The sequence below is a fragment of the Capra hircus genome, chromosome 19 (assembly GCF_001704415.2).
Source record: "Capra hircus breed San Clemente chromosome 19, ASM170441v1, whole genome shotgun sequence".
NCBI classification, from domain to species: Eukaryota; Metazoa; Chordata; class Mammalia; order Artiodactyla; family Bovidae; genus Capra; species Capra hircus.
Genome location: NC_030826.1, coordinates 48,374,722 through 48,387,148, shown reverse-complemented (window position 1 = coordinate 48,387,148; position 12,427 = coordinate 48,374,722). Strand labels below are relative to the sequence as shown.

General features: G+C 36.1%; 1 protein-coding gene across 1 annotated transcript in view; it reads left to right on the top strand.

Annotated features, from left to right (window-relative positions):
* SMURF2 (SMAD specific E3 ubiquitin protein ligase 2) overlaps positions 1 to 12,427 on the top strand; it is a 114,621-nt gene that overhangs the window by 67,363 nt on the left and 34,831 nt on the right. Inside the window, exons 2-5 of the mRNA XM_018065362.1 lie at positions 448 to 486; positions 6,199 to 6,307; positions 9,997 to 10,130; positions 11,030 to 11,095. Coding sequence (XP_017920851.1) covers positions 448 to 486; positions 6,199 to 6,307; positions 9,997 to 10,130; positions 11,030 to 11,095 — 348 coding nt within the window. The remainder of the gene's footprint in view (positions 1 to 447; positions 487 to 6,198; positions 6,308 to 9,996; positions 10,131 to 11,029; positions 11,096 to 12,427) is intronic.

The window sequence follows — 12,427 nt, the reverse complement described above, 5'->3', positions numbered from 1 at the left end:
ACAATTTTTTTTTTAAATGTCATCTATATCATTTAAGCTTTATTTTACTTATGATCCTCTTCAATATAAAATTATTTTACCCTTAAAATATATGTATATTAATCCCAGTGTTTGTATTTCCTCCTTAGAACTGTGTTTTTCCCTTGCTATCAAGCTACTCTGAGACTAGATCTTGATGGGAGATAGGAATCGGTTCTTTGTTAGAATACCGGATTTATAAACTTTGTTGCCCTCACCTGTTGCTGGTGATCATTGCTGAAGTTGCAGCCACTGGTTCAGCTGTCTTTTGCTAAGCTTTAATCAAAGATTGTGATTGTATTTCATACCTTGCTATAATTAGTGTTTAATTATTATTCACTAGTATTTCACAGTGTTTCAAAATGTTTGACGGTGCAGTTTCACCATTTTAATTCTTCCCATGTATTTTTTGTTTTTTTGTTTTTGCAGTACTCTGTGCAAAAAACTTGGTGAAAAAGGATTTTTTCCGTAAGTAAATTAACTTTAAATCTTGTATATTGTATGTAGATTTTTTTGCAAAGCATTTTCAGAATTGTCTGGTTTAGGGATTTTTCTATTCAGAAATATACTGATTGTTTTATGAATTCTTTGATTGAGCTTTTTGGCATCACATTTCTTAAAGAGGATTTTGTGCTCCTTAGCCCCTTTCCCTTTATCCACTGAGGACCCTAGCATGTCTGTGTGAAATGTATGTGTGTGTAATGTATACTGAAGGGTGTGCATACTACTAGATTTCTAGAAGAGATTTGAGATTATTTGTTAAACACTTTCCCCCTAACATTTTGTGGAAAGTTTACCCATGCATTCAGGAGTTATTGGAAAGCAGTGAAGTCATTCAGCCTGCTTGGAATTTCCAGAGTGTAGGAAAGAAATCTCTGCCTCATTTGATCATAGAAGCTTGTAATGTCTCAGACTCCAAAAGGGACATTTAGTTACTGTATTTGCAGTCTCTTTGCCAATCAGTTGTGATATTTTTTTGTGGCTTTATTTAGGATTAAGTTTTGTGAGGGAGGATTGGGAAGTACCCCTCACACATATTTAAGATCTTTACCCTATAATATTAGACTTCACATTAGCTTTAAATTTTCGAGTAAAAATGATATAATTTTTTTGTAAAAAAAAAAGTCTAAGCCAGCTAAATTTGATAGACAAAATATTTGAAGTTAGAAATAGAGAAGTTCATTAGATTTTTAAAGTTCAGGTCCTACCAGCCATCAAAAACTGGCTATATGCTAATTAATATGACTTAGTTAATTTTCAAGGTTTGATTAAAAGAAGTAATAAGCTCTTGATCTATTTTAAATCATATTTAATTCATTCTACTTAAATTTTTAATTCAGTCTTCCTAGAAGAGCACCTTAAAGTTTATAAAATAACATTAACTGTATAAATTATGGTATGCTTATATGGTAAAGCAGTTACACAGGATAATTTGGGACATAGTTAAGTAGTTTCCAGTTTATGTACTATATTCTTTTTACCCTACAGCATGTCACAGGACGAGAGCCAGTGACTCTCTCTCCTTGCTGCCCCCAGTTAGTGTTACCTTCACAGTGGCTACTGAACTATCCGCCTGGTCCCTGTTGCTGATAAGCTAAACTAACGTATACTCCTTTGACCTTCCTTTAGGTTGATCCAAGGTAGGATTATCCTAGTGGACTTCAGAGTGGCCAGTAGAATTGGATAGGCAGGTGACAAGGAGAAGAGGGAGTGAAGTAAGGCATCGTCTACCCACCCCCACTTCCAGGACAACTGTTCTGGTTTTAAAGACAACATCTTCAGTTTTGTCTCCTTGCCTTCCTTCCCAAATTCTTTTCCTTCCTCTGGAGTCCCAAGACACACCTTCTCCAATAAAGCATCAGATATCTTTGTCTCAGTCTTCCTAGGAAATCTAGAGGAATCTTACTCTAAGTCTTTGTAAGCCCCTGAGAAGCCTATTATTATCAATTACATGATCTTTATCTGTCCATAAGTTGTATGTGAAAAAAAGAAGGAAATCTTTCCCCTTTTTATTGGTGTAAGCAGTAAAAATTGATAAAAATCCTTGAGTTGTGAGGACGCTTCAGGGATAAGAAAACTAGAGGAAACTGTGATTATCTTTGAAACCCAGGATGGAAAAAACACTTGATGGCCTGGTGGGGAAAACAGGAAACCCATTTGTGAGGCCTTCAGAAGAGACTCAGCTGACGATGAGCACCCCAGGTTCACGCTGGCACAGTCCCCCCTCTGTGACAGATACATTTATTTTTGATGTGTTTATATGTTGAGGGTTGCCCATATCAATTTCAAAGAAAGCGTTGAATGAGAGTTCCTAAATCTCTCAATTAAATTAGAGTGAGAGTGTGTTTATATTGATCAGAATGCTGTTATCATTAATACTGCAATATAGTTCTTTTTGCTTGTAGATCAATTTAAGTCATGTTGAATGAAAAATGTAAATTTTAATATGAAGCATGACTATAGGCCGATATTATATATATTTAACTATAGGAAAAATGGCACTGCTGTGTGTTGTCTTTGTAGAGTAATTTGTATATTTGAGATAATACTACCTTTGCTTTGAGATAATCTACCTTTTCTGAGAAAAGTTTTGCTAACTTATCTTTTGGAACTGTTTTCAAGCTTCCCCCCAGATTTTGGCAGAAGAAAATTTCAAACACATAGGAACATGTAAAGAATTATACAATGAATATACATCATCTGCATTCTGTCATTAACTTCATCACATATCTATCCATTTATCCGTTGTGTTTCTTTAATAGTATCTGTTGTTACTGTCTTTTTTCCTCTTTTTTTATTAGAGGATAATTGCTTTAATATTGTTTTGGCCTCTACTTATATACAATGGAATATTAAAGTCACTCAGTCATGTCCGACTCTTTGTGACCCCATGGACACACCTGTCCTCTGTCCGTAGAATTCTCTAGGCAAGAATACTGGAGTGGGTTAGGGCTTCCCTTGTGGCTCAGCTGGTAAAGAATCTGCCTGCAATGTGAGAGCCCTGGGTTGGGAAGATCCCCTGGAAAAGGGAAAGGCTACCCACTCTAGTATTCTGGCCTGGAGAATTCCATGAACTATACAGTCCATGGGGTCGGACTTTCACACTCACTCAGCCATTCCTTTCTCCAGGAGGATGGAATATTACTCAGCTACAAAAAAGAATATATTCATTTTGTTTTAAAAAAAGTTTTTATTAGTGTCAAGTTCTTTTTATCTTTTATGTAACATTTAAATAAATCTTTGCGTGTAAGATACTTTGTTAAGGTGCTGCTGCTGCTGCTAAGTCACTTCAGTGGTGTCCGACTCTGTGTGACCCCATAGACGGCAGCCCACCAGGCTCCCCCGTCCCTGGGATTCTCCAGGCAAGAATACTGGAGTGGGTTGCCATTTCTTCTGCAGTGCATGAAAGTGAAAAGTGAAAGGGAAGTCGCTCAGTCATGTCCGACTCTTCACGACCCCATGGACTGCAGCCTACCAGGCTCCTCCACCCATGGGATTTTCCAGGCATGAGTACTGGAGTGGGATGCCATCGCCTTCTCTTGTTAAGGTGCAATGTAGGGCCAAATTGAAGCCATTGAGCTCCAGCATGTCTGGTTGAATGTTTTTTCCTCTCCCACCCCAATCAAAAACAAAGCTTTATTTTATCTGCTAAGTAGCTCACTTTTAAGTGGAAATTTTTGTCTCATTATTTGAAGCTCATTAAGTGCATTACTGTAGTGAGGAAGTTCCTGCTGCTTCTGCTGCTAAGTCACTTCAGTCATGTCCGACTCTGTGCGACCCTGTAGAGATTTTCCAGGCAAAAGTACTGGAGTGGGGTGCCATTGCCTTCTCCGAGGAAGTTCCTAAGTTTTAGCTATTTTATATGACTCAAATGATGGGGAGAATTGAGAAATTTTTTAAAAATATAGAAAATAGCCACTTTATGTTTACCACTAGAGGTCTCACTAACTTGTGAAAGCTTCATCTTCTGACTGCATTAGGGAACTTGACTCAGGTTAAATTCTTATAGGATAATATAATCAGGTAAGTTGAAACCCAGGTATTTTTTTGTTAGGAAAAAGAGCTTGTGTTTTGTATTATATAACAGAAGGGAACATAGGAAGATGAGATTCAGACTTTCGTACTTAAATAAGGATCTAGAAGCCACAACTACTGACTTATGTGTGGAAAGGTGGTTTTTCTCAGTCTTGATTCTTTAACTGGTTAAGCGCCATCTAAAGGGAAAGCTAGAAATGTGATTTTTTTAATTTTGTTTTTACTTAGAGACATATTCTTACATGTTTATTTGTTTAGATAGTAGAATCAAAAAAACCAGATAAAATGGATTATAAAAATTAATATTATTACAAGTAGAGGGGAAAGTATTCTTCCATTAGACACATTTACAAATGGTTAGGTTGTATTGAAATACTAATATGAATAGTGCTAAACTGCAAGAAATATATAGTTAAATAGATTGATACCCTCACTTGCCAAGGTTTTTCTTGAATACTTAATACTGCTAAATATTAGTCTTCTCTTATTTGAAGTTGCTAGATCACAGAGTTATAGAATTGAGGAACTGGCTGAATTGATTTCTGTCTGGCCTTGAATGTTGGCAGATTAGTATCTTGACTTAAATTAGCATAGTTATCAAGGTAACAGTTTGTGCAATTACCAACACTTACCAGTATTTCATTTTAGTATTTTCAGCTGTCTCTGGGAAATCTACGCTATCCCAACATATCTAACTCCTGAATTGTTGTTTTGGTCTCTAACATTTTGTTTAGTGCCACCTTCTTCCCCTGAATGTTAAAATTCTGCTCATCCTACTGTGTGAAAGTTAGAACAGCTGCTCTGTACCTTTAACCTTTCCTTCTCTGGATACCACCAGTAGACAGATGCGACAGTATTTTTACAGCAACGGTCAAAAGTCTAAAACGGCTCCCCGTTTTCTACTTAAGTCATTCCAAGCCTTTATTTTCTGACTTTTAAGCCTTTCTTACTAATCAGTCTAATCTCTCCAACAGTGTTTACTTTTCACACTTTAGCACAAAGGCTTTTATTAGGTCGCTCAAAGCCTTTCAAGTATTGTTATACCCTCCTTGGTGCTCCTTCTGTTTGTTCTTTAAACCCCAGAGGAATCCCATCCCCTCAAAAAGGGGAGTAGGGTGGGGAGCCTTTCTCTACTGTTCAGACTCAGATTGGTCTGCTTTTCTGAGCTCTTGTACTCACTATTAAACCAGGTAGCAAATGAGAGGTGATACAGTGTAAACGGTTAAGAGAATAAAGTTAAGAACCAGACTCTGTGTGCCTGGGTTTAAGAGTCTACACTTCATACCCTGGCTCACCACCTACTGTGTGACCTTAGACTAGTTAATTAACCCCTTTGTGCCTCAGTTTCCTCATCAGTAAAATAAAGATAGTAGTATTATTCACTCCATAGAATGATTTTAAAGATTAAGAGGTTTAATATACATAAAGCATTTAGAATAGTGCCTGACATGGTATTATAAGTGTTTTCTTTATAATCAATACGGTCAAAAGCTTGCTTATTCTTTGGGTTTCTGTTTTGTTTATAATGTGTGGTGCTTTAGTATTCTCAGTTAGATGGGAATCTCTTTTTAAGGCAGGGTGTTAAGCTTTTTGTTTCAGTTTCTCATCACTCATGGGAGTTATTCAGTAAAAAAACTTTATGGCTAATTTGATTTCTTGGTGGCCTGTGTTCCTGTGTGAAAACTTCAGTAAGCTCTTTCTTTAACTGAGCTAAGGGGGACCTTGGGAAAGCTCTGAGAGAGCCAGGTATGTTTTAAGCATTCACCCCTCAGGGGTTAAAGGGCTGGTAAAGATGAATGAAGACTTCTACATTGTAAAATAATCTCTAGACTTTGGTAGTTTGAGAGGGTTCAAGACAGGAGCAAGAAAAAAAAATGAAGATTTTGATGCTTAATGTAGAATTAGCCCCTCCCATAGTGGCTCAGAGGTTAAAGTGTCTGCCCACAATGCTGGAGACCTGGGTTCGATCCCTGGGTAATTAGCTTTAATCTTAGTTTTAAAATGAACCACTTTTCATTTGTAGCTTAATGTTAAACTTTTTATAAAGAATGGAGTAAGTCTTTTGTAGCAAATGTTAGTCTTTATATAATTAATCTTGTCAAAATATTCTTTAAACCCTCCCTTTTTTCCCCCCACCCATTACAGGGCTTCCTGATCCATTTGCTAAGGTGGTGGTTGATGGATCTGGGCAATGCCATTCTACAGATACTGTGAAGAATACACTCGATCCAAAATGGAATCAGCATTATGACCTGTAGGTTTAAACGGTTTATTTGAAATAAAAACATAGACTCAATATTATTTGATATAGTCTTTGAAAAGAATCACTGAATATGATCTGAGTTTGATCATGGTATAATTTGATTGTCAAGAGGGATGCAAAACCTTGTGTGAAGATGTGGAGTTCTTAATAAGCCTATGAAGAACAAAACGTATACACAGTAAAATGCAGCCCCCCCACCCCTTTCAGGCACATAAAGCATTAATTCACTGTAGGTCAGTTTGTTCAGTCGCCAAGTCATGTCCGACTCTTTGCAACCCCATGGACTGCAGCATGCCAGGCTTCCCTGTCCCTTACCATCTCCTGAAGTTTGCCCAAGTTCATGCCCATTACATTGGCAGTGCTATCCAATCATCTCATCTTCTGTCATCCTCTTCTCCTTCTGCCTTCAATCTTTCCCAGCATCAGGGTCTTTTCCAGTGAGTTGGCTGTTTGCATCAGGGGCCCAAAGTATTGGAGCTTCAGCTTCAGCATCAGCTCTTCTGAGTATTCAGAGTTAATTTCCTTTAAGATTGATTGGTTTCATATGATTAGGTCAGTTATAAATATAAAATCAGAAATCATCATTGGATTACACACATAGGCATTCTCTTTGTTTCTTATATGGATGATTTCTTTTAAAATTTATTTTAATCATAGTAGCATATGTCCCATTTTTAAAAAGGCAGATGATACTGTAGTGCTTTTAATGGGAAAATTCTTATTCCTGATTGTAATTCTCAAGGTAACTGTTTTCAGTAACATTGGCCATTGTAGAATTTTCTACTTCTAGGTATCGTGCTTATTTATAGCGTTTAATGTAAATATATATTTATTTAGTATTAGGTATTATTTTAAATTTTTCCACCATGGAAGACCGTGTAGCTTTTACAGCTGATCTCTCTCACCCCATTCCTACAGCATCCAGATGCCCCTTCCCTTCTCCCAGCCCTCCTGTGTATAGTTATTTGAACCTTTTTGTTTAAATCATATTGTTCTCTGTTTATGCTATTATGATCATGTAAAATATTCATGACTGAGCCATGTGGTGTGCAGATTGTATTTTCTTTCTGGACACCTTTTTATTTTATGAAGTTAATAGCTGTCTAACTTCACCATTTGTTTAGTTTTCCATCTATCTCATTGAGCACTTCACAAACTCTCCTACAGTATATTTGAAATATAATGCTCCATATTTACTATGATTTTAATCTAGATACCTAGACTCTTCAGTTATGGGAAACTTTTCTGTTTATTTAATGATCTATAGATAATTCCCTCTCCTCCACTGTATTTCTGTCTTTTTCCTCTTCTGGAACTCCTGTTATTTGGATGGTACCTCTCCTGAATTGATTTTCATTTAGTTGTCCTGTCTTTTTTCTCCCATATTAAGAAAGTTATAATAAAAAATTTTTCTTCTAGTAAAATATTAAAGCCCACATCAAAATATTTGGGCCGTTTTTTCAAGCATTCCTATTTAATGTAATTTCTGCTCTCCAGTTTTTAATTTTTATAATTGTAGTTCTTTTCTGTTGTGTAACCTCTCTCTGCTCAAGTTTCCTTTTTTTCTTTTCTGTTAGTTTGATTTGGGTTCCTGTCTTTTTATATTCAAGGAGAGGCACTTAAATATTGATTGGAAACTCTGCCCATGGGTAGTGCTGGCCTGCTTGGTAGGGTGGTCAGGAGTAACTGTGACATTTTCTGCACAGAATTATTCCTTCTCCTTCCTGGGGGCTATGTTCTTGATCTCAAAGGGTTCTTGGATCTGAAAGACTTAAGGATGTTAGGAGGTCTCTCCATTCACTAGATTAACCCCTTCTCTGAATACCCTGTTTTTAATACAGAATTTCACCTCCTCCCTCAGCTGTGCCTAGTGTCTCTGAGTGCTGCTATGGTTGAGGATGAACTGGGTTGGGGAAGGGATCCAGGAGGTCTTTCCATCCCTTTTCATTTATTTACTTTTTTAAATTGAGTTGTTGATTTAACTTTCCATTCCTTTTAAACACTTTTTGCTACTCCTTTTTTTGTTTCAACCTCGTCATCACCATTGGAGTATATAAGGCTTACAGTTTGAGAATATTTCAGGGCTTGGTGACAATAGTCTTGTTTCAGGGAGTCTCAGAGAAAGACAGTCATTCAAGGATACAGGCTGACAGAAGCTTTCCTGTTTTCCATATATGTTCCCAGGGTCTGTCTGGGCTTTGATATCCAACCTCCCAACAGGATGCTTAAGCCAGTGGAGGGGGTAGGCTTTAAGGCCTCAAGAAACTGGTATTTTAGCATACCTGTGTATCAGCTGGGACACTGACTTTAGTGTGATGGTTTTTTTTTTTTTTAATGTTTGGTTTGGGGTGATTTATCTGGTTAATACTTGATTCTGATTCTAGAATTTTTACATATCATGGAGGTACATAGTTACTGAAAAAGCTCTGTTTAGGTTTATTTGAAAATTGATACACGTGTACTGAATGATATTTTAGTCTAGCTTTTTCATTTGCAAGCCACAGAAATGAAATTCACATTGGCTTCATTTTTGAGAAGTGTTGGCTTGCATAATGAAACATATACACACTACTATATATAAAATAGATACTCAACAGGGACCTATTGTAATAACCTATATGGGAAAAGAATGTGAAAAAGAATGAGTATATGTATAACTGACTCACTTTGATGTACATCTGAAACCAACACAACATTGTAAATATACTCCAGTATAAAGTAAAAAATGTAAAAGTATTAGCTTGCATAATTAAAAGGAGGGTAGGCATGCTTTAACACAGCTGGATCCAAGGCCTCAAGTGTGCCTTTCATGTTACTCATTTAAAAGATTTAGTCCTTACTTAAGTGGTATAGGGTTGGTTTTTTTTTTAATTTTTCTGATATTACTGCTTTACTGAATGACACTTTAAGGTCAAGGTTGCTGGACCAAAAATTTGACCTCTTAGAGTCATTGAAATTTAGGGTTCTACTGATATAATTATTTTATAGTATTTTCGCATGGGATGACACCATGTTAACAATTGGCTGTGGTAGAGCTTCTCCACACTTCCAGGTGTATGCACAGACAAGTGTAGTAACGCTTTTCCCTGCTCTGCTTGTCTGCAGGCAGTGAAGTGAAATCTGCAAGAGTCCTGCTCGCTCAAGGCCTGCATACAGGAAAGAAGCAGGGGAAAAGCGTTACAATCAGCTTTTGTTCTGCAGCATTTTAAAACATAACAGGTATGTCAGATTTTTGGTCTGTCAGCCTTGACAATGCCCCTTGAAAATGAACTGAGTATTCGCTGAGGTAATAGGTCATGTCATTGAAATATATTTAAAATGTGACTATGATAAAAGTTCTTCTAAGATTTTTGTTTTTGGAAAGAAATAATCATAAACTTCCATAGAGTTCTGTGACACTAGCTACTAAAATAGTTTCCTTTATTAACAAAAATTGTTACTCAATCTGAAAGTGGCAAATGTGTTGAAGAATATATTAAAAATTCTTTTTAGACTTTACTTTTGAGCTTTTTTTTAAAAAAATTCAGTCCTGTGGATAGATTGAATTCAAACATATTTTGTGCTATCTAGCCATATTTTAAACATTTGTGACTTTGGACTACAACAAAAAGGAAAGAAAACTTTTATATTAACTACTCATAGTTACCAAGTTACTCATGCAGTCATTTTGGTTTTTTTAGGTATATTGGAAAGTCTGATTCAGTTACAATCAGTGTATGGAATCACAAGAAGATCCATAAAAAACAAGGTGCTGGATTTCTTGGTTGTGTTCGTCTTCTTTCCAATGCCATCAACCGCCTCAAAGACACTGGTTGTGAGTAGATAACGAATGCTCTTAAAAATTTAAATATATATACGTATATGTATATTTTGATGGGGGAGACAGGGGTCTGAAACCTAACTTCCCCTGTATATTTGAAACATTGATAAAAATTCCTGGTCTAAATTTATTTTGTTGACTTTTTCAAAAGAAGTGAAACATGTTAAGAATTCAGTTATGAGTGCCGTAACCAAAGTAAAACCAACATACAGTGGTTGACATTGTTCCTTACTGTAACTGGTCAGGCCAGTGTCATGCCTGTTTTTATAGATGAGACATGAGAGAGGAAGTGAGTTCTAAATGATTAGTACCAGAACTGACTCAAACCCTTTTGTTAGTTTATAGTTGCCCTTTTATTAATATTTATGTTGTGTGTTGGGGCAGAGGGTTATTTGAAATGGTTAGATAAAAATAATGACAACAACTAATATTTTTGGACACTTATGTGCCAGGTACTGTGCTGAGAGTTTTACATAACTGTCTGATTTAATCCTTAATATGTGGTAAGTACTCTAATTACACCTGAAAAAAATCAAGCTTAGGGATAAGTTGCTTAAGAACCAAACTATTAAAAAAAAAACAAAAACTATTAAGTGGCAAGCTAAGATTTAGACTAAAGTGTTTCGAAATTTTTGGAGAAAAAGTAACTGCTCGTTGGTGCCATGTATTGTGGTTTTTTAAATCTGAGTTTGTCAAAACTTCTGTTGAGACATTATATTAAAATTATGTGTGCAGTTAAAATTTTGAACATTTGCTTCATCATTAAACCTTAAAAATTCTTGAAATGACTGGTCCAATTTCCAGTGGATTGTAGAAATTTACTATTACTCTATAGATGTTAGAATCTCTGATACCAACTTACTTTTTTTCCTTTTGTTGTTGATTTGAAATAGATCAGAGGTTGGATCTATGCAAACTTGGGCCAAATGACAATGATACAGTTAGAGGACAGATAGTAGGTAAGTGTGGAACTGAAAATTATATGAATTTGGGTTTCATTTAAGCTGACCTAAACTCTAAGTCTGACATGACTAAGCAACTTAACTTAGCACAGCAAACTCTAAATACCTGTTAAATCAAAGTACTATAACTGTAGCTTTTGTAGCTTCATTGTACTGGCATGAATTAAATAAGTCATGTAAAATTCTTTGAATGCTGGATCCAGAGTCCAGGCCAACTTAATTTTTTAAAAAAGGAACAAAATATAAATAATGTAAAAAATAGGCTCCTAATGTGAAGAACTATTGATCCTTTAGGAAGGAATATTTTAAGTATACAAATACAGATACAAATACAAATAAAACTTTGAGATAAATCAAGATCTTCTCAAACTAGTTTTTGAGTAAGAAAAGCTAGTTTAATACTTTATGGTTTTAAAATATCTTTACTAACTGAGAAAAATAGGATGAGGAATAGCAGTATAGCACTGATGGGAGAAAGGGAAGAAAAATTGTTCCCTTACTCATAGGCACTTATTGGACTAGTGGGGTTGTCTTGAATTGACCTCATTATATAAAATTTCCTGAAACTTATCTTAAGAATTGATAGATTAAGATTGATTAAGATACCTAGAATAGTATAGGACACTGAGATGGGCTCCTTTGAAGCTTCTTAAAAAAGAAATATGCAATTGAAATCTTACCATTTGATTATAGAGGAGAATTTAGAATAAAATGATTGCATTGTATGTGGGACTTCCCTGGCGGTCCAGTGGTTAAGATTCCGTGGTTCCAATGCAGGGGCATGGGTTCAATCCCTGGTTGGGAAACTAGGATCCCACATGCTGTGTGGCATGGCCAAAATATATTAAAAAAAAAGATTACCTTATATGAACCTGTTAGAGAGGTTTTAGTTACAGAAAGTATTGAAAGACTTAAATTTAGAAGGCAATGAATTAGGGTCATGGTTAGGGAGTTGCCAGAGTAGCATCATAACAAAAGCCCTATTGTGGGTATCAAGGAACTATCTAAACTATAGTATTATTCCTAATTCCTGTCATTCTTAGATTGAAAAGGAAGTTAAAAACTCAAAAATGTGAAATACACAAGTATACCTTTCATGTGTTATCTTTCAAGTGCACTCATGGACTTTACTCTTGCCAGGAGTCTCCCATGGACGGAGGAGCCTGGTGGGCTGCAGTCCATGGGGTCACTAAGAGTTGGAGACGACTCAGTGATTTCACTTTCATGCATTGGAGAAGGAAACGGCAACCCACTCCAGTGTTCTTGCCTGGAGAATTCCAGGGATGGGGGAGCCTGGTGGGCTGCCGTCTATGGGGTTGCACAGAGTTG